The sequence below is a fragment of the Phocoena sinus genome, chromosome 3, assembly GCF_008692025.1.
Source record: "Phocoena sinus isolate mPhoSin1 chromosome 3, mPhoSin1.pri, whole genome shotgun sequence".
Classification (NCBI taxonomy): Eukaryota; Metazoa; Chordata; class Mammalia; order Artiodactyla; family Phocoenidae; genus Phocoena; species Phocoena sinus.
Genome location: NC_045765.1, coordinates 6,534,206 through 6,559,824, shown reverse-complemented (window position 1 = coordinate 6,559,824; position 25,619 = coordinate 6,534,206). Strand labels below are relative to the sequence as shown.

General features: G+C 50.6%; 1 protein-coding gene across 3 annotated transcripts in view; it reads right to left on the bottom strand.

Annotated features, from left to right (window-relative positions):
- Positions 1-5,402: 5,402 nt before the first annotated feature.
- The window catches only part of LOC116751260, a 45,365-nt gene continuing 25,148 nt past the window's right edge, over positions 5,403-25,619 (bottom strand). For 2 of the 3 annotated variants that reach the window (XM_032626925.1, XM_032626924.1), the window contains exons 3-4: positions 9,151-9,241; positions 5,403-8,763 (exon numbers count right to left, since the gene is read on the bottom strand). In XM_032626925.1, the coding sequence (XP_032482816.1) occupies positions 6,804-8,763; positions 9,151-9,179 (1,989 nt within the window). In that variant the 5' untranslated portion in view covers positions 9,180-9,241 and the 3' untranslated portion in view covers positions 5,403-6,803. The remainder of the gene's footprint in view (positions 8,764-9,150; positions 9,242-25,619) is intronic. The other variant, XM_032626926.1, reaches the window with a different exon arrangement.

Here is a 25,619-nt window from a genome sequence, read left to right as displayed (position 1 = left end):
GGGTTCCTTCAACAGACATTTATTGCAAGCCCAGCGGCCTTCCCGGTGTATTAAAATATTTTTTTTCAAAGTTATGAATATTGTTATAATTTTATAAGCCATAGACATATGGTTTGGGTTTTTATTTATTTATTTATTTTGGGGTTGGGTTTGGGTTTTTATTTATTTATTTATTTTTATTGAAGTATAGTTGATTTACAAAGTTGTGTTTGTTTCAGGTGTACAGCAAAGTAATCCAGTTATACTTACATACATATATATATTCTTTTTCAGATTCTTTTCCCATATAGGTTATTACAAAATATTGACTAGAGTTCCCTGTGCTATACAGTAGGTCCTTGTTGTTTATCTATTTAATTTAAAATATTTTTAAATTCCTCCTTCCTATACAATAAATTCACTTTAAGCAATAATCATGTAATGAACCAAATAATAATAATGGCCGTAAAAGAAATGCAGGCAGTGAAAATTTAATTAATATTTTATGTAAATAACTGTCCGGTAACTACATGAATTTTAATAAAACTGGAATATCTGCAAACACTACAATTTGGGAAGCCACAAAATCGTTCCATTGATGTACCATTTTATTTTCTTGATTCATTCTTTAGTGTTAAAACAACGAACAGGGTTTCCCTGGTGGCGCAGTGGTTGAGAGTCCGCCTGTCGATGCAGGGGACACGGGTTCATGCCCCGGTCCAGGAAGATCCCACATGCCGCGGAGCGGCTGGGCCCGTGAGCCATGGCTGCTGAGCCTGCACGTCCGGAGCCTGTGCTCCGCAACGGGAGAGGCCACAACGGTGAGAGGCCCGCGTACCGCAAAAAAAAACAAAAAACAAAAAAAAAACAAAGGAACAATATAAAAAGATTTTATACACTTTTTTTGTTTGTTTGCCGCGCCGCATGGCTTGTAGGATCTTAGTTCTCCCACCAGGGATCGAACCCGTGCCCCCCGCGAAGGAAGTTTGGAGTCCTAACCACTGGACCACCAGGGAATTCCCAGGTTTCATACGCTTTAAATCTTACAATTTTATTTGTCAGTTATACCTCAATAAAGCTGAAAAAATAAATTTAAATAAGTAGAAAAAAGTTTTAAAAAGATATTATTCAAATTCAGCACTACAGTTCATGGACGAGCTAACACTTACACTTGCCAACAAAAAAAATATTGTAACTCGTGATTTGCAATACTTTGCTGTTTTAATAAGCATAACAAAATCAAACAGTCACAGAAAGTTATTATTATTATCTGAGTGACTACTAAGCGTCCAGCACTGTTCTAATCGCTTTACACATCATAACCTCTTTTAATCCTTCCCCAAACCTGTGAAGCAGGCACTATTATTACCCCATTTTACAGATGAGGAGACTAAGGCACAGGGATCAAGGTCATGGCCCAAGGTCACACAGCAAGGAAGTAATGGAACTGGATTTGAACCCAGGCCGACTCCCTGTAGGATGTGTGTTCTTTTTTTTTTTTTTTTTTGTGGTATGCGGGCCTCTCACTGTTGTGGCCCCTCCCCGTTGCGGAGCACAGGCTCCGGATGTGCAGGCTCAGCGGCCATGACTCATGGGCCCAGCCGCTCCGCGGCATGTGGGATCCTCCCGGACCGGGGCACGAACCCGCGTCCCCTGCATCGGCAGGCGGACTCTCAACCACTGCGCCACCAGGGAAGCCCAGGATGTGTGTTCTTGACGTACCAGAGTGGACTGGGGTCAACAGGAGGGTGGTCAAGGACCACTTCCCTGGGAACATGGAAGGTTAACCAGGAGGAGTAGAGGAAGGGCATTTTAGTAAAAGGGAATGACAGTGGCAAAGACGCTGAGGCAGAAATAAGTTTGATGAGTTGGAGGAATAGAGAGGAGGTCCGTGGGACTGGAGCTGAGTGAGGTGGGGGCTGTAGTGGGAGATAAGGTGGGAGATGACAGCAGGGGCTGCATCATGAAGGGCCTTAGGGAACCACTAAACGTTCTAGGCAAAGGAGGAGTGACTCTAATTTCCTCCCTTCTGTTGTGCAACATCTGGCACCACGAGGAATTAGGGCTCTTTTGGGTGTAAACAACAGAAGCAGGAGGCAGGATCTTACACAGGATGAGGGGGTCTAGGCATCCTGGGTCTGCCCACCCCAGCAGTGTGACCATTGACAAATTGCTTCGCCTCTCTGTGTCTCAGTTTCCTCAACTGTGCAAAGGGGATAATAATAATACCTACCACAGAAGGAGAATTAAATAGGTTAATACATAACAAGTGGTTAGAATAAGGGTCTGGCAGGTAGTAAGGGCTACATAAGGTCACATATCATTATATTCCTTGTCACAATAAATATGGGCTCACATAACTGAGAGCCTGACAGCTTCAGGTGAGGTTTGATCCAGGTGCTCACATGATATCACCAAGTCTTCCTTCTACCATCACAGGCTGCCTAGGCTTTATATGATGGCTCCACATAGCAGCTAAAGCCCCAGTCCCAACCCGGTGGTCCACAAAACTGCTACTGCAGTTTCTCCCATCCTCAAACCACACCACCTAGGGCCAGATTGGGGGTCTCTTCTGGTTGCCCCAATGGAAGGAAGATATGCCTCCCCAGAATCCCCACCAAGTCTCCCTGCCTCTCATTGGCTCTAAGTGGGCTACATGCCCACTCCTGAGACAATCGCTGTACCCAAAAAGATGAGGTAGTGGTTGGGAGCTGGGGCTAGAGCCAGTCACAGATGATGATGGGGGAGCATGGTCAGAAAAGAAATGCAGGGTCCTAACTCCACTTCGCCTGGACTGTTGGGTTCTGTGCTGGATGCAGAGAATCACCACCTTGCCTCAGCTTCCCCACACTGCCCCTAGCCCCCAAGTGCTACATCAAGTTGATTGCAGAGCAAAGACGTGGGGAAACCAGCCTCACCCTCCCAGGGATCATTTTTGGACATTTCTTCCATCGACACCCCCCGCCCCCGAGTGACCCACACACCCTTTCCCAGCTCCCACCCTCAGCCCCCTGCCCCAGGGACAGATGAAACAGTGCAGAAAAAAGAGAGGCTGAGTTTACTTTGGCTATTTAGGACTTGCTACCTGGGAACTCCTGGAGTCTTCTTCCTTCAGTGGCCAGAGGAAGGGGCTTCCTCAACATAAGCAACACCCCCGCTCCAGCTCCGTAGGGACCCCAAGATACCAGCATGGGACCAGGTCTACACAGCCTGTGAAAGTCTGAGAAGATCTATCTTCCCCGGGTCTTCCTCTATCACCCCCCAGCCAGGGAGGACAGAATGGGTGCAGGCACTGTCTTGAAAGCTGGGAACACAAACAAACAAACAAAAAAAAAGGCAAAAATCTCTGCCCTCGAAGATGGGATGGGAAATAAACAAGATAAATATGGAAATTATATGTCTTACATGAGCCGGTGATGAGTGCTAAGGAGAAAAACAAAACGGGAAAATTACAGTTGATTTCACCCACCCCATGGTTTTAAATATCATTTGTGTGTCGTTGGTCAGAGGGTACAAACTTCCAGTTAGAAGATGAACACATTCTGGAGGTCTATTGGACAGCATGGGGACTATAGTTAACAATACGGTATTATATACTTGGAATTTGCTCAGAGAGTAAATCTTCAATGTTCTCACCACAAAAAAGAAATGGTAACTGTGTGACAGGACGGCGGGGTTAGCTAACACCATGGTGGTCATCATTTTGCAATACGTAAGTGTATCAAATCAACACGTTGTACACCTTAAACCTACCCAATGTTACATATCAATTATATCTCAATAAAGCTATGGGGGGCAGGGGAAGGATTAACCTCAGGGAAAAGCAAATGTAAATGTGTAACAACAGCTGACTGGTTAAATAACAAACATCCATCCAAAAACATCCAAACATCCATCCAAACATCCATCCAAAAACAAACAAACAAAACATTTAAATAAAAATAATATCTTACTCCCAGAATCACCTACTTGCTTAGTGTGAAGAAACCCAACTAAAATACTTGGAAACACAACACAATGCCACGTCTCTTTTGGAGAAAAAGATAAGATTTCTGAATAGCATATACACTGTGTTAGCCCTTGCTCTGATTGACAAGATGCTATCTTAGGATCAATTGCTATGGATGCAACTTAAAAATTCATTGTGTTTTAGCCCTAGACTTTACAAAATAAATATGCAATTTCAGGAACTTCTTTCAATACCAATGACAATAAGAGAGGGACCACATTCTGATATTTAAACTATTTCGTGTCTGGGGTGAGGATCTTTCCCGCTATCACTAAATATTTGGTATACACTCTCTTCCCTTTTTTAAAAATAATTTTTATTTATTTATTTATTTTTGGCTGCGTTGGGTCTTCGTTGCTGCACACGGGCGTTTTCTAGTTGCGGCGAGCGGGGGCTGCTCTTCATTGTGGTGCGCGGGCTTCTCATTGCTGTGGCTTCCCTTGTTGCGGAGCACGGGCTCTAGGCGCGTGGGCTTCAGTGGTTGTGGCACACGGGGTTAGTTCCTCCAGGGCATGTGGAATCTTCCCGGACCAGGGCTCGAACCGGTGTCCCCTGCCTTGGCAGGTGGATTCTTAACCACTGCGCCACCAGGGAAGTCCTTCCCTGTTGTTTTGTCACCAACTAAAATTGGACTGCTCAAGAAACACTTAACTGTTATGACTATTTCACTGTTAACAATTATTGGCAGAAGTTATCTTCAGTGCTTAAAAAAAACTAAATGCATTGGCTATCTAGACACTTTTCACAGGTTTGAAACATTTGCACATTTAAAGGAATGAGAGAAATTTGGCCAAGGAATTATTCAAGCCAAGCTGAAACTTAAAAAAAAAAAAAATCACCCTTGTGCCACAATTCCCACGTCGATACCTCTGGTTGCATCCTCGCTGGCCTCTGTGCGGGTTTCATGAACATCTCAAAGGTAATATGACCCCGGTTGTCTTAGCCAGCTCAGTCCAAGACAAATCTGTTCTTACATTTACTCACCAGAAGCTCTGGAGTGGCCCTCAGCTCCTCTTTCTACACCCCACACCCAGTCCTGGCAGCTCTGCTTCAAAATCTAGCCAGAATCAACCCACTTGTTCCCACCCGTGCTGCCTCCACCTGGTCCAGTCCCATCATCGCTCACCTAGACGGGCACAGTCACCTCCACCTTAGTCCTCCCTCGTTCCCCAGTCTGTCCTCCCCAAAAGAACCACCAGAGGGCACCTGTGAGCACCTGAGTCAGGTCCAACCCTCGGCTCCGGCCCTCGCCCCCACAGTCTGTCCTCCCTGCAGCAGCCACCAGAGGGTGCCTGTGAGCACCTGAGTCAGGCCCCGCCCTCTCCCCTACCTCCCACCTCCCTCAAGATTAAAAGCCCAAGTCTTCCCCAAGGCCCAGGAGGCCCTGTACCACCTGCCCCATCCCCTCCCTGCCCTCCCCTCCTCCCTCTCTCCACCTCACTCTCTATGATCCAGCTACACGGGCCTCCTCACTGTTCCTCCAACACACCAGGCACAGTCCTGCCCCAGGGCCTTTGCACAGGCTGTTCCCTCTGCCTAGAACACTCTTCCCCCAGATGTCACACACTTCCCTCCATCACCTCCTCAGGTCTCTCCTCAAAGTCACCTCCTCAGAAAGGCCTCCTCTGACCCCAAGGCTGAATGACCACACCCCCTCCTCAATTCACTCTCTGTTTCTTGCTTTCAGGGCACTTATCACTACCTCCCATCTTGTTACTGACTGATTGACTTGTGTAGTGTCTGTCATTGCCATTACAATGACATTACAATGACATCCCCTGGAGGGCAAAGATGGGTCCCCTCTGTGTCCCCAATGTCTAGAGCAGACCCAGGTGCCTGGGAGCAAATCCCAACTCCACCTCTGCCCAGCAGCTGCGATCTAAAGCAAGTTTCTTGTCCTCCTGGGGCCTCACCTTTTCCATCTGGAAAGTGGAGATAATCATCACCATCAATGAGCTTACCCACATGGTGCGCTTGGAAAGTGACTGGCACACAGTAGATGCTCAATAAGCGCATGGCTGAGGGTCCACCATGGATGGCCAGGGGTCCTTGGCCAGGTGCCATTTACCCAGATGTGTGTGTACACAGGCAGGCGTGCACCTGTGTGTCCACCCACCTGTGTGTCCATCTGCAGGCATGGCACACACACAGAGGCAAAACATGTCAACCACTCTGGGCCTGGCCTGGCCCCAATCTCCTCCCTTCAGGCCTGATGCCCAGAGACCCTGCTCCCAGCCTGGGACAAGCTCCACCCCTCCCCACCAGTTCACCTGGCTCAGGAATGGGGTCTCTATCTGAGCTGAGGGCATCCATCCATCTCTGAGGCTAAAGGTGATGAGGTCAGCAGGGTCCCAGCTTGGGGTCCCCTGCTGTTCCCATGAGACCCACGTTCTTTTTAAAAAAATTTTTATTGAAATATAGCTGATATACAATGTTGTGTTAGTTTCAGGTGTACAGCGAAGTGATTCCGTTATACATATATAGAGAAGGAGACCCACATTCTTTTGAGGATTCCACAGGAACGGTACTGGGAAGGGACCTTCTTCAGCTCCACAGAAGACTCCTCCCCTCCATCCCAGTCCCCCCTGGGGTCAGGATTCTTCCCCCACCCATGTGGCTCCATCCACAAGCTCCCCCACCTCTGAGGTGTCCACCTGACCCATGCGGACAGATGGGCTGGGGGTGTGAGAGGAGCAGACCCAGGGCAAGCAAGAGGGACAGGGAGAGTTGTGAGGGACAAGTTCTCCTACCGCCTGCCCTCTACGCCCCCCCCAACTCACCTCAAGTTGCCAAGGCACCAACACTGGGCAAGCTTCTACCATTCTGGGGGCAGTGGAATCAGAGTAGGGTCACCCTTCCAACACTGGGCAAGCTTCTGCCATTCTGGGGGCAGTGGAATCAGAGTAGGGTCACCCTTCCAACACTGGGCAAGCTTCTGCCATTCTGGGGGCAGTGGAATCAGAGTAGGGTCACCCTTCCAACACTGGGCAAGCTTCTGCCATTCTGGGGGCAGTGGAATCAGAGTAGGGTCACCCTTCCAACACTGGGCAAGCTTCTGCCATTCTGGGGGCAGTGGAATCAGAGTAGGGTCACCCTTCCAACACTGGGCAAGCTTCTGCCATTCTGGGGGCAGTGGAATCAGAGTAGGGTCACCCTTCCAACACTGGGCAAGCTTCTGCCATTCTGGGGGCAGTGGAATCAGAGTAGGGTCACCCCTCCAACACTGGGCAAGCTTCTGCCATTCTGGGGGCAGTGGAATCAGAGTAGGGTCACCCCTCCAACACTGGGCAAGCTTCTGCCATTCTGGGGGCAGTGGAATCAGAGTAGGGTCACCCTTCCAACACTGGGCAAGCTTCTGCCATTCTGGGGGCAGTGGAATCAGAGTAGGGTCACCCTTCCAACACTGGGCAAGCTTCTGCCATTCTGGGGGCAGTGGAATCAGAGTAGGGTCACCCTTCCAACACTGGGCAAGCTTCTGCCATTCTGGGGGCAGTGGAATCAGAGTAGGGTCACCCTTCCAACACTGGGCAAGCTTCTGCCATTCTGGGGGCAGTGGAATCAGAGTAGGGTCACCCTTCCAACACTGGGCAAGCTTCTGCCATTCTGGGGGCAGTGGAATCAGAGTAGGGTCACCCTTCCAACACTGGGCAAGCTTCTGCCATTCTGGGGGCAGTGGAATCAGAGTAGGGTCACCCCTCCAACACTGGGCAAGCTTCTGCCATTCTGGGGGCAGTGGAATCAGAGTAGGGTCACCCCTCCAACACTGGGCAAGCTTCTGCCATTCTGGGGGCAGTGGAATCAGAGTAGGGTCACCCTTCCAACACTGGGCAAGCTTCTGCCATTCTGGGGGCAGTGGAATCAGAGTAGGGTCACCCTTCCAACACTGGGCAAGCTTCTGCCATTCTGGGGGCAGTGGAATCAGAGTAGGGTCACCCTTCCAACACTGGGCAAGCTTCTGCCATTCTGGGGGCAGTGGAATCAGAGTAGGGTCACCCTTCCAACACTGGGCAAGCTTCTGCCATTCTGGGGGCAGTGGAATCAGAGTAGGGTCACCCTTCCAACACTGGGCAAGCTTCTGCCATTCTGGGGGCAGTGGAATCAGAGTAGGGTCACCCTTCCAACACTGGGCAAGCTTCTGCCATTCTGGGGGCAGTGGAATCAGAGTAGGGTCACCCTTCCAACACTGGGCAAGCTTCTGCCATTCTGGGGGCAGTGGAATCAGAGTAGGGTCACCCTTCCAACACTGGGCAAGCTTCTGCCATTCTGGGGGCAGTGGAATCAGAGTAGGGTCACCCTTCCAACACTGGGCAAGCTTCTGCCATTCTGGGGGCAGTGGAATCAGAGTAGGGTCACCCTTCCAACACTGGGCAAGCTTCTGCCATTCTGGGGGCAGTGGAATCAGAGTAGGGTCACCCTTCCAACACTGGGCAAGCTTCTGCCATTCTGGGGGCAGTGGAATCAGAGTAGGGTCACCCTTCCAACACTGGGCAAGCTTCTGCCATTCTGGGGGCAGTGGAATCAGAGTAGGGTCACCCTTCCAACACTGGGCAAGCTTCTGCCATTCTGGGGGCAGTGGAATCAGAGTAGGGTCACCCTTCCAACACTGGGCAAGCTTCTGCCATTCTGGGGGCAGTGGAATCAGAGTAGGGTCACCCTTCCAACACTGGGCAAGCTTCTGCCATTCTGGGGGCAGTGGAATCAGAGTAGGGTCACCCTTCCTCCCCGGGACGCTGAGTCCTGCTGCACAGCGTCTGCCCGACCCTCCAAGCACAGGGCTGATGGGAGAGCATCAAGCTCAGCCCCTCAGAAAAGCAGTATGAACCCACCTGGCTGATGAGGTTTTCCCACAGATCAGGGACCACTTATATATGCCCTGCTCTTTCTGGGGCCTGAGTCTAGGAGTGGAGGAGCAAGGGACGGGTGTCACCACTGCAGCCACCCGTACCCCCTCCCGTCGTGTCCCCCCCCCTTCTGGGCCTTAGTTTCCCAAACATACTTGGGATCCACACACCAAAGCTTCATGGAGAAGCAGCAGGGATGGGGGAGGCACGGCAGATCCCACCTAGCCTCCACAACCCCAGGTAACAGGCGGGAGGAAGCAGGGGACAGGGGAATGACAGTGTTCACAGGCAAACACTCAGTTGTCCATGGTGGTCACTCACCATCCACAGCCAGATGCCCGGCCGTCCATGCTGGACCCTCAGCCACTCACAGAGGGACACACTGCCTTCAACAGGTGGGCTTGAAACCATTCTGTTGGGGAAAGGGAGAGAGTCATTTCCACACTGTATTCATTTCCTCTAACCGCCATAACAAATTACGACAAACTTTGCAGCTTAAACAACACGGATTTATTATCTTACAGTTCCAGGGGTCAGAAACCCCACCCAGGGCTCACCAGGATAAAAAGGTGTGCACAGGCTGTATTCCTTTCTGGAGGTTCCTGGGGAGGATCTGTTTCCTTGCTCATTTGGGTTATTGGCAGATTTTACTTCCTTGCGGTTGTAGGACTGAGTTCTCCATTGCCTTGCTGACTGTCAGCTGAGAGCCACTCCCAGCTTCTAGAGGCACCTGCATTCCTTGGCTCGTGCCCCCCTCCCATCTTCAAAGCCTGAAGCAGCAGATCAAGTCCCTCGCACCCTTCATATCTCCCCTCCTCTTCTCCCATCTCACTTCTGACCCAGCTAGAAAGGGTTCTCTGACTTTAAGGGTCCATGTGATTAGCGTGAGCCCACCTGGATAATCCAGGACCACCTCCGCTTCTCAAAATCAGTAACCTTCATCACATCTGCAGAATCTCTTTTGCCACGAATATGTAGGGAACATACTCAAGGTTCTGGGGATTAGGACGTGCACAACTTTGGGTTAGGCAGGCATTATATGCACATGGACACCACACAGGTAAGTACAGGTCTGTGGCTAGCAAATTGTACCTGTATGCAAATTAGAACAAGTCACCTTGTCATCACAGTAGACTTCAAAGTCATCACAATGGACTGACTTTGACAGAATGAGACCCTTGACTGCCCTCTGCTGGAAAGTAGTCAAAATAAATAGACAAATCGACCGTGTTTCTGCTGTGAAGGAAACCCCTCAAAGGTGGCACCCTAGTGCGGAGAAAACACATACAAACCAACTTAGTCAAACACTTGCATACTTACAGCCCACAGTGAAACTAGTTGACATAGCTCACAAAAGAGTTTGGTATGGGGACTTCCCTGGTGGTCCAGTGGTTAAAACTCCGCTCTCCCAATGCAGGGGGCCCAAATTCCATCCCCGATCAGGGAACTAGATCCTGCATGCCACAACTAAAAAAAAAAAAAAAAATCCCGCATGCTGTAACTAAGACCCGGCACAGCCAGATGAATAAACATATATATTTTTAAATAGTTTGGTTTTGAGCCATTGGTGCAAGTGTGGAGTCTAGCATTAAGTGAAGATGTCCAATGGAGGGGGGTGGACAGCTTGTCCTGTGGGAGCCTGTGGACATCGTGGACAGCTGACCAACAGTTGCTAAGGGGTCACACACAGAGTTACAGAAGGGCTGGAGGATGGCGGGCAACAGGAAATGGCCACTGGGATGATGCGAGAGTGGACACCCTCAGAAGTGAAAAGTCTCGGAGGAGGCTTGAGTCCTGCCTGCAGACATTCATTTATCAAGTGTCAGCCATGTGCCGGGCACTGTTTTAAGGCAAGTGGTGGATAAGACAGATGTGAGCCCACCTTGCCAGTGGGCCCTTTCTTAAGCCAAGGAAGAGAGAAACAGTCCCTAGATCACCACGTTAGGGGACAAGAGGGTGGCCATGACCATCCCTCCATTCCTGAACAGCATATTCTACTGAAAACAATGCAGGGAAAAGCTATACAGTTCCCAAGCTAGCCCACAGTAGTCTACTTAGCCCATACGGCAGGTGAAAGTGATGGGATAGATGGGAAGTGACAGGGGGAGCACAGACAGGTAAGGAAGAGAAATGTCCCATAAGGAAGAGGTCAATTTCCATAACTAGACTGATGGGCTAGCCTGGAGGTTATGGTCTCTAACCATAAGTTCGCTTCTTTTGAGAAGTGAAAATATTTCTTAGCATCAAACCCTTTAAGTTTTAAACTGACAACTCAATGCCCAGTCACTCACCAGCAAACGCGTGTGGGGTATTGAAGGGGGAAAATTGCCACAATATTTGGTAGCTCCCCCATCAAGAAGTTATGGATTCTGTTTCTCTTCCTCCTGAATCTGTATTTGACCATGTGATTTGTTTGGCCCATGAAACTTTAGCAAACATGACACAATGGGGAGCAAAAATGCTAGCAGGCTCTCTGCTTTTTCTGGTAAATCTGCAGCTACAGTGGAAATGAGTTCAAGCTAACCTGCTGGAGAGACCACATGGAGGAGAACCAAGGCACCCTAGCCAACAGCCTGTGACTACCAGACACACGCAGGGAGCCCTCCATGATCATCTGGCATTTGGCCCCAGCCCACCCACCAGCTAATTGTAGTCCCATGAGTGACCCCAAGAAAGACCAACAGATGTATCACTCAGCTTAACTCAGCCCAAATCTCCAACCCACAGAATCAAGTGTTAATAAATGACCATCTTTTAAGCCATTACATGTTAGCGTAGTTTGTTACACAGCAAAGGCTAACTGCTACAATGTTGAAACACAGTCTCTTTGAAAGGAGACACACAAGCTCTCTAACGTGCAGCCGGTAACTCTCTTAACAATAACCACACAAAGACATTGGTGCGGTCAACGTGTACGTTTCAGTGCCAGAAATTCTAATTTATTCATCCTGCCATCCACTAGGTGGCATCCACTAGGTGGCAGGAATTCTTCATCTGGCTCAAACTTCCACTTAAGCTAGAAGTACAGGCTAAGGAATCAATTTGTGTTTCCACTTAAAAAAAAAAAAAACTTTTACCTTGCAATCATTATCTTGATTTTGCAGATGAAGAAACCTAGGCATGAGGAGATTTACATCTCTTGCTTGTGAGGGATGAAGCCAGGGTTTGCATCTAGGCTGACTCTACAATTAATTACTACATTGGACTGACACCCTGCTCTACCACGGATTATCTGTGTAACCCCGAGCAAGGCGCTACACTCATGCCTCAGTTTCATCTCGTGTAAAATGAGAGAGCTGAACTAAAACCAAAGGTTCCTAACCTGGACTGAACAGCTATGATACCATATAACTGTCCAAAAAAATCTTGGGCGTAAATATATTTGGAGGGGGGGTGGGAGTTGAGGGCAATGGATTGGAGGTGGTCTTTAAATTCAGTTAATTCCCAAATGAGTCTATGATCCAGAAAAGGTTAAGAAACATTGTATAATATCCTCCAGAAGACCTATTCCAGGAATCAAGTTCCTATTCAAGTTGATACCAAATGCTATAATCACAACTGTGCAGAAACCGTGCAAGCCTTACAGAGAACAGTCTCAGGGACAATGTGGCCCATAATGCAGCGGTACTGAACCGTGGTCAGGGTTAAGCATGACCCTGGTCTTAATTCCAAGCTTGAATGGAATGCCTCTTTCTAACACACCCTGTGCCCTTATCTTGGAACTAGACCAGTTATGAGCTTGTCCCACTGAGTCACGACCTGCCGGGGGGGGGGGGGGGGGGGGGGGGGGGGGGGGGGGGGGTGGGGGGGGTGGGGGGCGTGCTTTCACCCTGCCCCAGGCAAGGTCCTGTTGCTATAGCTTTAACCTCTGAGCCCTACCTATCCACACCCTGAGAAAGCAGTTAGTGATGATTACAGGAACTACCAAAATAGTCTACAGCGAATTCTGTCTGAAGCAGCCCTTGCCTAATTTTCCGGGAGTCTGACTCATTGTAACTGTTTCTGGTGGCTTGATGTTTCCCCAGAATGAGCTGCTGTCTCTCACAACTGCTCACCCCACAGCCTCCTCTCCGTTCTGTACCAGCTCCTATCTGCCCCTGTCTTGAGTTCCCACAGCCAACAGGTCCTCCTACTTGCCTCCAAATCTGCACGCCAGCCTGACGTCAGAAGCACCTACAGCTGTTCACAGCCACTGGCCTCAGGTGTCCCGAGCGAGATCCCCTTCCCATGACAGCCCAGTTCACTCTAAGCTGGTCATAAAGTTTGCTATGTGGTGCAAGTATGCAAACTTTTCCTTTGGGCGGTGGAATTTTTGTCAAGCAACATCTTACGGAAACTCAAACAACGCGAAAGCCTTTGGGATGGCAGGACCTTAGAGAGAGCACCGCATCTTGGGGGGGCAGAGGGAGGGGGGCACCCGCAGGCGATCAGGTAAGTATGCAAGAGTTCGTGCGTGGGTGGCCTGGGGGAAATCGAGGAGACAGAACTGGTTTCCCCAAAGCGTTGGCCCCGGGAAGGTGGGTAAGAGCGAGGGTTCAGCGGGCAGGAACTCAGGCCAAGAAGCAAGCATGAGAACACAGGCCCTGGGAATTTACAGACATCTCGGGGAGGGCGCTGGGCTTCCCGCAGGTCGTGGGAGTGAGGCAGGCGCCAAAGCTCCGAGGCCTGAGTAACCCCAGCTGACATCTGGAGAACAGCTGTTATACAAAAGAGCCTGTCCCAGCCAGGGAGCAGTAACCCCAGCAGGGCTTTCAAACACCCAGCAGGGTTTTTTTAATAGCTTTAGAGAGATTCTTTCACAACAACAAACTCACTAAGAGCCACTGCTCAGCTACAGCATGGACACACCCCGAGACACACATGTCCGCCACATATCATAATAGCCCAATATCTCATGCATGGGCAGTATGCATCAGACAGGGTACTATCACTTTACACATAGTAATTCATATAATTCTTATAACAACTCCTTGGGGTCGATGCTATCCTCATTCCCATAGCAGGCAGGGGAATTGCTTCAACACCCTCCCAGGGTGAAAGCGCAAGCCACCCCCATCCTTGCCCATAGAGCCTTGCATGACCTGGCCCATCCCCTCCCTGCCCTGACCTCTTCTCTCTCTCCCCCTCGCTCATTCTGTTCCGGTCACGTGAACTCCCCAAGTAAATTCCTGCCCCAGGGCCTTTGCACGTGCTCCTCCCTTTGCCAAAGAGGCTCTCCCCACTGAAGCACTGCACAGCTCTCGCCTCGCCTCCTTCCATTCTTTACCCACAAATGTCAACCCCCTCCCCACATGCACATACACAGCACTTAACACCATCGAGCATATTGCATACTTTTATTTCCTCATCTAGCATGTTGTATACTTTTATTTCCTCATCTCTATTGTCAGCACGACCCACCAGAGCAGGGATCTGTGTCTGTTTTGTTCACTGCTGTGCCTGAAGTGCCTAGAACAGTGCCCAGCGCACGGTGGGTGTTCGGCAAGTATTTGCAGAGTGAATAATCCCCGATGAAAGAGGACATGGAGACAGGGAGAAATTGGGCCACGTACCCAAGGCCCACAGTCCTTAGAAGCTGGACTCGAACCCAGACAGTTGAATTCCCAGGCTTCCTAGTCACTGCGCTTCTTTCCCCTAAACACATTCCTGTGCACAGCCACAAACGCACACAATGGCTAACACATTCGTAAATGCATGCTGCTTACCGCCAGGTGCATCCACGGCTGGCTTTCCCACAAGCACACCCCCTCACTCAGGCCCACCCTCAGCCCCCAGACTCCTGGCCCCCAGCGCTCACCTCCTCAAGCCCCTCGCCCCAACACCCCAGGCAGGGAAGAGCCCTCGGTCTGCACCCTGGAGAACTTGAGCTCAGCCTCCTAGGGCATCAGGCTGCTGTTTACCAGGGCAACCGTGCGTGAGCGGCTCCGGGCCACCCACCTGGGATCCGGGCTGATGGTGGCCAGGTCCAGCGCCTCGCCCTGGGGAGGGAAGACCCAGGAGAGTTGCTGGTGTGGCCAAGGGCGCGGCCACACAACCCCCCTTCCCATCTTCTGTGCCTTCTCAATAGCCGTGTCCCCATAGCACCCTCACCCTGGCGCCCCTAGGGCACGTAGTGCAGGCTGCTGAGACCCCACTGTCTTTATGTCCCTTCTCCCATCAACTCAGGCCCTCATCTGAGCCCGGCTCCCCGTGCTTCTCCAGCTTCCAGGTCTGAGGCAGGTAGCCGCCCACCGTGGCACAGGGCAGGCTGCAGAAGAGCACAGCCTTCCCTATCGCCCGCCCCCTCTTTGCCTCCCATCCTCCTTGAACCCCGGGGTCCCCTCAGGCTCCTCCCTCAGCCCAAGCCCTGCCCCCTCCCGGCCTCAAGTACAACGTCGCCTTCCAGGACAGGTGCACAGTCGGCACCAAGGCATCACTGAGGCTTTGCAAGAAGACCTTCCACCTTGAAGACTTCGCCTCCTAGGGCTCCTTCCAGGTCCCCACCCCAGCCAGTCCCACCCCCACCCCTCCAGCCTCCAAGAAGGGCGAACTGTGGCCCCCTCACCCCCAATGGCCCCTCCCCACTCCAGCCTAGGCCCCGCCCTCTGGCCCCGCCCAGTCACCTACAGCTTCAGGGTGCGATGCTCTTGGCCACGCACTGGCTGGCGAAGACGCCCGGCTCAACCTAGCTATCATGGTCCCTTCAGCCGCTCCCGGACCCTCCCAGGCCACGCCCGCACCTGCCCCGCGTCCTGCCCTGCACGCATCGCGCCCCACGGCCTGCGCAGAGTGCAGGCATCCGTCCGCGTTCCGGTGCAGTCTGAGAGCACCTAGCCACCCCGAGTGCAGGACCTGGCGCAGCCGGAAGGGCGCGCGGGCCTTGCCCACCAGCTCAGGTTCCCTTGGGCCTCGGCCTGCAAGATGCTGCCCAGGAAGAAGGGGAGGTGTGGACCCCGAGTCGCCGCCGCCTCCCCACGCACAATACGCACCCCTGAGCCTCACTGGATCCTGCGGGGTCAGAGGGGGCTTTGAAGCAAGTCAAGCCCTCGACTGCCCTTCCTGACCATCCATCTGGGCAGAAGTAGCTGAGCTTGCAGATCCATCTAGAGAACCTGGTCTAAACCAGAGGAGCGCCAGCCTGCTGGGCTCAGATCAGGGACCCCTAAACCTACCTCTGACTTTTTAGAGACCTTGTACGGAGCACCTAGATGCCTCCACTGGTCCCCACGCCCCAACCCCTGGAGCCATTCATTCCTTGAATGAACACGTGTTGAATTCTTATTGTGTTTAGACCCAGTGTTGGGGATACGGGGACGAAGAAGCAACCATAGTCTCTGCCCTATTGAAGCTAATACTCTAGGGGAGAGAGGGGAGCTCGATGGGCAAGGAAGAGACAAAAATCATAATGACAGATTGAGGTAAGGGCCACCAAAGAAATAAACAGGGAACAGCGCGAGAAAAGACAAGTGATTGGAGCTGGGATGTCATCTTCTCTGAGGAGGTGGCATTTGAGCTCAGATCTGAAGGACGGTGGAGTTCACAGTTCAAAAAGCCAGGGGAGAGCACACCAGGCAAGGGATCCTGCAGGTGCAAAGGCCCTGAGGCTGGAACAAGTTTTGCCATCAAGGACCTTGCTCCTCAGCCTTCCCTTCTTCCTCTCCACTGACTCTTCCCCCTTAGCCTCAGAGATTCTCCATCGTCCTGAGAATCCCTTTCTTGCCGTGCCTCTTCCCGCCCCATCCCCCCATCATGGACAAGTTTCTAGAAAGCATGAGCTAACCTGAATGTCTATCAACAGGGGATTGGAATGAGATATATGATTCAGGGTTGGGATCGAAACATCTATCTGTAGGAGGGAAATAGGAAGTTTGTATGACCCTGTTTGGGGGGCTGGTGATGAAAGGTATTTTAATATCTAGCAAGGCAGATAACTTAAAACTGCCTACCTTCCACTTTCTGGGGATGACGTTAATGTTCTATATCTTGATCAAGGTTGGATTACACGGGTGTCTGCACGGCTCCAAAGTCAGGGGATGTACACAGAAGACTTGTCTGTTTCTTGCCTGTTTTACCCACTTCCCCAATAGCAAAGAAACATAAGATATTGAACTCTTAGGTAGTGATGTCCATGCTGAAGTGTTTCGGGGTAATGGGTGCTGATGGCCGCATCCTAAAAATAATGTGGATTGATGGATGGAGAGAGAGGGGGAGGGAGGCAGGCATATCTGATAAAGCAAATATAGCATGATGTTAATTGTCAAATCTAAGGGTGGGCAGGCCAGTGTACAATTCTTTCTGTTTTCCTGTATGTATGAAAATGTTTATAATGTTGAGAAAATTTGTCTTCCCACAGAAGCTACAGGTCATTTTTCTATTAAAGTGGGCCCAGCAAGGCACCCCTGGCGCAGACCTGTGCTGAGGAAGGGTCCCTGAGGGTCTTTCTTAGTCCTGCAAGTGTAAGGGGAATATGAGGAAGCTTTCATAGGTCGAGATGGGCTGTTGGTCCCCTGGGTGCTGGAGGAGAGTCAGGGATGGAGATGGGGCCATGGGGAAGACACAGGAGTGGGAATTTGGTGAGGGCTGGTTCGGAGTGGCCAAAGGAAGAGCCAGCATATTTGTTTTAAGCACGTCCCTCAGCTTGAAAATGGGCGAATGACCTGAACAGACATTTCTCCAAAGAAAATAAACAAACAGCCAACATGAAGAGATGCTCAATGTCGTTAGTCATTAAGGAATTGCAAATCAAAACCACAGTGATATATCACTTCACACCCAGCAGGATGGCTAGAATCAAAAAGTCAAATAAATACAAGCGTTGGCAAGACTGTGGAGACATCGTAACCCTCATACAATGCCATGGGGAATGTAAGATGGTTCAGCCACTTGGAAAACAGTTTGGCGGTTCCTCAAAATATTAAACATAGAGTTTCCATATGACCCGGAAATTATACCAAAAAGAATTGAACACAGGTATTAAAGCAAAAATTTGCCCAGGAATGTTCATTGCAGCATTATTCACAATAGCCGAAGGCAGAAACATCGCAATCCCCATCAGTGGATGAATAGATTTTTTAAAAAATACATACATATATATATATATACATACAATGGAATATTATTCAACCGTACAAATAATTAAAATACCGATACATACTACACATGAACATCGAAAACATTACGCTTAGTGAAAGAAGCCAGTCACAAAAGGCTACATATTATATGATTCCACGTGTACAATATTCTGGAAAAGGCAAACTGTAGTAACGGAGAACAGATCAGTGCTTGCCAGAGGCTGGGGATGGGGGCATATTCCGTATCTTGATCGGCGTGGCGGGTGCATAGCTGTATGCATTTGCCAAGAATCTGAATTGTATGCTAAAATTGGATTTTACCGTATGTAAATTATACCTTATTTTTTTCATGAGAGCGGGGAAGGAGCCAGTAGAAAAGACACACTATGCGGTAAAAATAATAGCTGAATAGGAAAGGAAAGGCTGTCTATACTCTGCAGATCCACTTCCTCCTTCCCATCCTCTCATCCAGCCTCGAACTCTCTCCCTGATGGGACCCTGCTCCTTTGGCTGGTTGAGTATCAGGCAAATGGCTAGCTCCCCAACGACGCCCTGTTCATTCTCCTTGCGCTTCTTGTTGCTGAGTCCCTTGGATGCTGGGGAGCACTCTCTCCTGCTTGAGAATCACAGCTCTCTCTTACGCAACCTCTCCAGCCTGCCTCCCCCATCTCCAGCTCTGATGGCTCCTGCTCTGTCTCCGCCCTTAACTCCTCACCCCCCCCCAGCTGGGCCATCCTGCTTGTGGTTTCACAGGCTGCCAACATGTCAACCACACCCAGTTCCCGCCACCCACCCAGGCATCTCTTAACTTTGATCTGCAGTAACATCACCTCCTAAGTTTTCCATGACATATTTCTATGAATACGACCTGGGATCCATATCTGACTCACACTGTGCCTTGTAGTTGGCCGAACCCCCAGTCTGGTTCCCACGTGACCTGTGCTCTGAAGTCTCAAGATACTGTTTGGCAGGACTTCCCTGAACTTGCCCTGTTCAAGAACGTTCCGTGGGATTTAAAGACCTAAATTTAAGAGTTAGGGGCTTCCCTGGTGGCGCAGTGGTTGAGAGTCCGCCTGCCGATGCAGGGGACACGGGTTCGTGCCCCGGTCCGGGAAGATCCCACATGCCGCAGAGCGGCTGGGCCCGTGAGCCATGGCCGCTGAGCCTGCACGTCCGGAGCCTGTGCTCCGCAACGGGAGAGGCCACAACAGTGAGAGGCCCGCGTACCACAAAAAAAAAAAAAAAAAAAAAAAAAAGAGTTAAAACTATAAAACTTTTAGAAGAAAACATTAGGGAAAATCTTCATAAAAGTTTGAGAAATCTTCATGATGTTGAATTTGGCAACAATTTCATGTATATGACATTAAAAACGCAGGCAACAAAAGGCAAAATAGATTCACTGAACTTCATCAAAATTGAGAACTTTTTTGCATCAAAAAACACTATTAGGGCTTCCCTGGTGGCGCAGTGGTTAAGAATCCGCCTGCCAATGCAGGGGATACGGGTTCGAGCCCTGGTCCGGGAAGATCCAACATGCCGCGGAGCAACTAAGCCCGTGTGCCACAACTACTGAGCCTGCGCTCTAGAGCCCGCGAGCCACAACTACTGAAGCCTGTGCTCCGCAACAAGAGAAGCCACCGCAACGAGAAGCCCTCGCACCTCAACGAAGAGTAGCCCCCGCGTGCCACAACTAGAGAAAGCCCGCGCACAGCAACGAAGACCCAACGCAGCCAAAAATAAAATAAATAAATTTTTAAAAACACTATTAATAAAGCAAAAAGACAACCTACAGAATGTGAGAAAATATTTGCAAATCATATACCTGATAAGGGATTAATATCCAGAATATATAATGAACTCTTACAACTTGGCAAGAACAATAAAAGTTCAAAACTGGTCAAAGAACTTGAACAAACATTTCTCCAAAGAAGGTATACAAATGGCCAATAAGCGCATGAAAAGATGTGTAATAGCATTAGTCGTTAGGGAAGTGCAAATCAAAACCACAGTGGGATACTACTTCACATCTACTAGGACGGCAATTTATTTTTTTTAATAAATTTATTTATTTTATTTATTTTTATTTTTGGCTGCATTGGGTCTTCGTTGCTGTGCGGGCTTTCTCTAGTTGCAGCGAGCAGGGGCTACTCTTCGTTGTGGTGCGCAGGCTTCTTGTTGCGGTGGCTTCTCTTGCTGCGGAGCATGGGCTCTAGGCGTGCAGGCTTCAGTAGTTGCGGCTCGCGGGCTCAGTAGTTGTGGCTCGTGGGCTCTAGAGCGCAGGCTCAGTAGTTGTGGCGCACGGACTTAGTTGCTCCGTGGCATGTGGGATCTCCCCTGACCAGGGCATAAACCCGCATCCCCTGCATTGGCAGGCGGATTCTTAACCACTGCGCCACCAGGGGAGCCCTAGGATGGCAATTAAAAACAAAAACAAAACAAAACAGAAAATAACAAGTATTGGTGAGAATGTGGAGAAATTGAAACCCTCTTGTGTTACTGGTGGGAATGTAAAGTGGAAAACAGTTTGGTGTTTCTTCAAAAAATTAAACTGAGAGTTACCATAGGACCCAGCAATTCTACTCCCAGGTATATACCCAAAGGAATGTAAGGCAGGAACTCAAACAAGTATCTGTACATGAGTGTTCATAGCAGCTTTATTCACACTGGCCACAAGCTGGAAACAACCCAAGTGTCCATCAACAGATGACCCAATAAATAAAATGCGGTCCATCCATATAATGGAATATTATTCAGCCTCCAAAGAGAATGAAATTCTGACACATACTCCATCATGGATGAACCTTGAAAAACATGTAAAGTGGAAGAACCCAGACATGAAAGGACAAATATCGTATGGCCCCACTTACATGAGATCCCTAGAGGAGTCCAATTCACAAAGATAGAAAGTGGGATGGTGGGCGCCAGGGGCTGGGGGAGGGGAGGGGGAGTGAGTGTTTCATGGGGACAGAGTTTCAGTTTGGGAAGATGAGAAAGTTCCAGAGATGGATGGAGGTGATGGTTGCTCAACACTGAGAATGTACGTTAACACCACTGAATCGCACACTTAAAAATAGTGGTAAATTTTATGTTATGTTATTTTACCATAAGTTTAAACATTTTTAAAGAGCCTGCATAGCTCCCTCTTACTACTTCATTGAACCTAAACATCTCAGCCCTCTGCTCCAGCCGGCCTGGGTCCCTGGCCTTCCCTCTAACCCACCCTCACACACTTTTATACATGGGATGCCCTCCACTGGGGGCACTGTCTCCACCCCTCTCTGTCTCCCCTAATCCACCAGCCCTGCCTTGCAGACTCGCAGACACGCTCCCCCGTGGAGAGTCAGCGCAAGGTAGCAAGGTAGGGGGCTTGTCCTGGGACCCGAGACCAGGTGGGAATAGCTAAGCTAGTCTCGGTTCAGGAAGCTGAGGCAGGAAACCATCCTTAGTAGAGCTAGAGAAGCTCCTCCCCACAGCAGCTGCAGGCACAGCTTGAGAAGCCAGAGGTAGGGGAGGCAGAGACAGAGGTAGGGGGCGGACCCTCGGACCCCTGTCAAGGGCCCCAAGGTCAAGATGTCCCAGAGATGATGCATTCTCTCTGCGTTCTCAACTATGTCCCGGCATCCCTGTCTCATTGGCAGTGACAACAACAACAGTAATAATAACAGCCCGGGGGCAGCCAGCTTTGCATCTGCCTCTACTTCCCTGTGCCATTCTAGACCGTGCCCATCAGGGACACACAGGGGCAAGGCCTGGAGTGACCGAGTCCCTGGGGTCCCCACAGCCAGAGATGCTGGGAGAGGCCAGAGCGGGTGGGCAGAAGGAGGTAGAGGGTGAAAGGCCAGGGGCTGGCATGCTGGAGGGGCCGCCGAAGGAGGCTGGGCAGAGGCCTGGCAGCTGGACCGAGGGGGCCTGGCCAGCAGTGCGTGTTTACTTTAGGAAGAGAGGGGCCAATCTGCGGCCTCCCACTGTGACCCTGGACTCAGGGGTCCGCGGGGAATCAGATGTTTCTCTCCTGAGCTAATCTCTGGGCTTCATCCCAGGGGATTCTCTGGCCTTCCCAGAAGACACGCCCACCTCGAGAACCCTCAGACATCAAGAGACATTATCCGGGTTCAGGAATCCTGCGTCTCCACGCCCCCAGGAGCCCGGTCAGCCCCACAAGCCCAGCCCCTCAGTCCCGCCTGGACTGACCCCATCCAGCCTCATCCTGAGCTCCTAATTTGGCTGGGTTGCCCAGAGTTTGCAACCCCACTGGGCCACCCCAGAGGGGGCCATGGGACGCCAGCCTTGTTCTCAGTGCCCAGGTTCTGGGAAGAAGAGGAAGGGGAAAAGCAGGAAATCTTTGATGCTCGGCCAGAAGTCTCTGCCTGAAATTCCACCATTCAAGTTTCCCCTTTGGTTTAAGGCACTGTTTCCTTTATGTATTCCAGGACCCCCCTAGACCCCTAAAAAATGCTTCGGAGGGGAAAACATGTCAAGGGGGGCACATAAGTTCTGGAAAGCTCTGAGCACATGAAAGGCTCTGAGAAGACCCGCACGGAACGGCCCCATTTAGCTCTACTTAATCCCCACACTTGGCTCTGGTTCCACGGAACATGCTCTGGGCATCCAAGGCCCCAATTAAATGCCCACTGTGACAGCCCAGAGGGGTAAGGGGGGCCCTACAGAGGGAGTAAGTCATTTCGACTGAACCTGGACGGAAGGGATGTGGAGGACAAAAGCCCTGCATGCCACCCTCGATTAGAGACCAGAAACATCCCCAAAGCACGGGAAGGGGGCTCAGCCCTCACTGCCACCATCTTGCTCCTTGCTCAAGCTCCTGGCTCTCTGATCAAACCCCCATTCCTGCACCCAAGACCTCAGATTCCCCCAGAGCCATGTCTCCCGCTCTTGCTACCACCATGTGGCCATGGCGCGGGCCACTGTACCCACCCACAGGGCTCTAACAGAGGCATCACAGGTATTGTCAGCCAACTGAATGCCACGCGGCCACATTCTAAAGACCGATGACGGGAGTTAGACTTTGTTTGTTTGTTGTTTGTTTATCAGATTAGCAGTGACTTTTTTTTTAATTGGGGTATAGTTTTTCTTCAGTGTTGTGTTAGTTTCTACTGTGTAGTGAAGTGGAGTTCCCTGTGCTGTACAGCAGGTTCTCATTGGTTATCTATTTGATACATATTAGTGTATACGTGTCAGTCCCCATCTCCCAATTCATCCACCACCCCCCTTCCCCCATTGGTGTCCATACGTTTGTTCTCTACATCTGTGTCTCTATTTCTGCCTTGTAAACCGGTTCATGTGTACCGTTTTTCTAGATTCCACATATATGCGTTAATATACAGTATTTGTTTTTCTCTTTCCGACTTCCTTCGCTCTGTATGACAGTCTCTAGGTCCATCCACGTGTCTACAAATGACCCAATTTCGTGACAGGAGTTAGACTTTAATGAACACCTTCATCTATTATTCCTGACACCAGGAGGACAGACGGGTGAGAATTCGAACCATAGATCAAACATGGTCGATCAGGGAACAGTTAGCAGCTGCGTGATCCTGGGGCAGTGAATCAAACTCACCAGATCTCATCTGGAAAATGGGGCCAGCAAATGAGTCCATCACTGGATGATGCCGGGGATTCTGTAAGATATGGAACCCAAGACCTGGCCTGCTCTTGTGCTATTTTGTCCTTTTCTGGAGTCTCCTGCCCCTCCTCTGCCCACAGCCCTCCAGGGCTCCCATCTCCCTTGGGGTAAAAGCCCAAGTCCTCCCCAAGGCCCACAAGGCCCTGCACGACCTGCCCCCATCCCCTCCCTGCCCTCACCCCCGTTCCTCTGTCCCCCTCGCTCACTCTGCTCCAGCCACGTGGGCCTCTGAATGATACCAGAACAAGTCAAGCACAGCCCAACCTCGGGGCCTTTGTACCGGCTCTTCCCTCTGCCTCTTCCCCCCAGATCTCCTGCACTTCCATCGGGTCGCGTTCAAATGTCACCTCCTCCAGGAGGTCACCCACGATGTCTCCACGCTAAAACAGCCCCATGGACTAGGTTGGATAGGGTTCCCCCCACCAAATTCACATCCACCCAGAACCTGTGAATGTGATCTTCTTTGGAAACAGGGTCTTGATGTCATCAAGTTAACATGAGGCCATACTGGGCCCTAAATACATCATAAAAGGTGGCGGGGGGGGGTGTGGAATTGGGTACATGTACACAGGGAAGAAAGCCATGTGACAAGGGAGGCAGATGCATCTGCAAACCAAGGAACTCGCAGGGTCACAGGCAACCAGCAGAAGCTAGGGAGGGGCAAGGAAGGATTTTTCCCTGGACGCTTCAGGAAGAGCACAGCCCTGCTGACACCTTGACTTTGGACGTCCAGCCTCCCGAGCTGTGAGAGAATAAACTTCTGTTTAGTTAGGGCAGCCCTAGGAAACTAACATACCCCTATCTTCCCTCTTCATCCCCCCAATCCAGGAGTCTCTTCTCAGCACTCGTTACCACCTGAAACAGTACACAGTCTGTCCTCAGGATTCGCAGATCCCACAACCGCAAATTTGCTGCCTCACTGACGTGTATGGGTAACCGCGGAATCAATGCTGGTGGGACTCTCGTGGCCACGCAGGGCGCCCGGGGTGCACAGTCCCAGATGGGGTCGATTCGGACAGGAGTTATAAAGCTGCTGGCCATGAATTCAGTGGAAATGAATCAACAGTGTATATTAAGTAAGGGATCTTTCAACAGCAACACACACCACACAAGGTTATGTACCAATCAGTGGATGAAAATGTGTGGCCTCTAACTCAGGCCTGGAAGAGGCCAGACTCCCACCGATGGCCAAGCCAGGGAGTTTCACCGCGAGACAGAGGCTGTAGGTGTCCAGCCTGGCTGGATGGTGGACACACAGGCCAGGGGATGGTCAAACACATGGTTCTGGGGGTGTCTGTCCAGCTCGAGCAGGAAGGCCAGCGCAGCCACTCAGACACTCACACTGTCACGCACTATGTACTAGCCTTTCTGAGACTCCGGGTCCCTGTCTGCTAATGGCTGTCACTGGGAAAGCCAGTGGGGCAGGATTTTAAGTGTTCACTGATGCTTGTCTGATGATGGGGGTTTTCCAGTTACCAAGGATCTTCCTTCATTTAAGTAACAGCCAGTATGTCAGCTTCCACTGTCTCTTAGAGAGAGGCTGTCTCAGCATAAAAAAGAAAAAGGCTTTCATGTGTCTAAAGTCAGGATACTGAAAAGAATTAACAACCCGGGGCTGGGAGGGACACGGCTCATCCTAGGGGATCTGGTATAGACAGAAAACAACCTAGGCTCAGATCAGTGGTTCTCACCCAACCGATTCTGCCTCCCAACCCAGGGGACACTGGCCAGGGTCTGGAGATGACTTTGGTCCTCAGAAATGGAGGGTGTTACTGGTACCTGCTGGGTGGAGGCCAGAGATGCTGCCAAACATCCTATAATGCATAGGATATCCCCCTATCCCCCACCAGCAAGAACTCTCCAGCCCAAAATGTCAGTAGTGCTAAGGGTGAGAATCCCTGGACCGATCACCCATCAGGCTGAAAATGACGTCGGCAATCAGAGGCATCACCAACATCACCACTGTCGTCACCATCATCCTGTTTATTATGTACTTACTGGGTGCCAGGTCCTGTTCTAAGTCGCCCCATGACGCCCGCTCATGTGGATAAGCCAGGGGCAGCACCGAGACCCAGGCAGGGCAGGACAAGAAAGGCAAC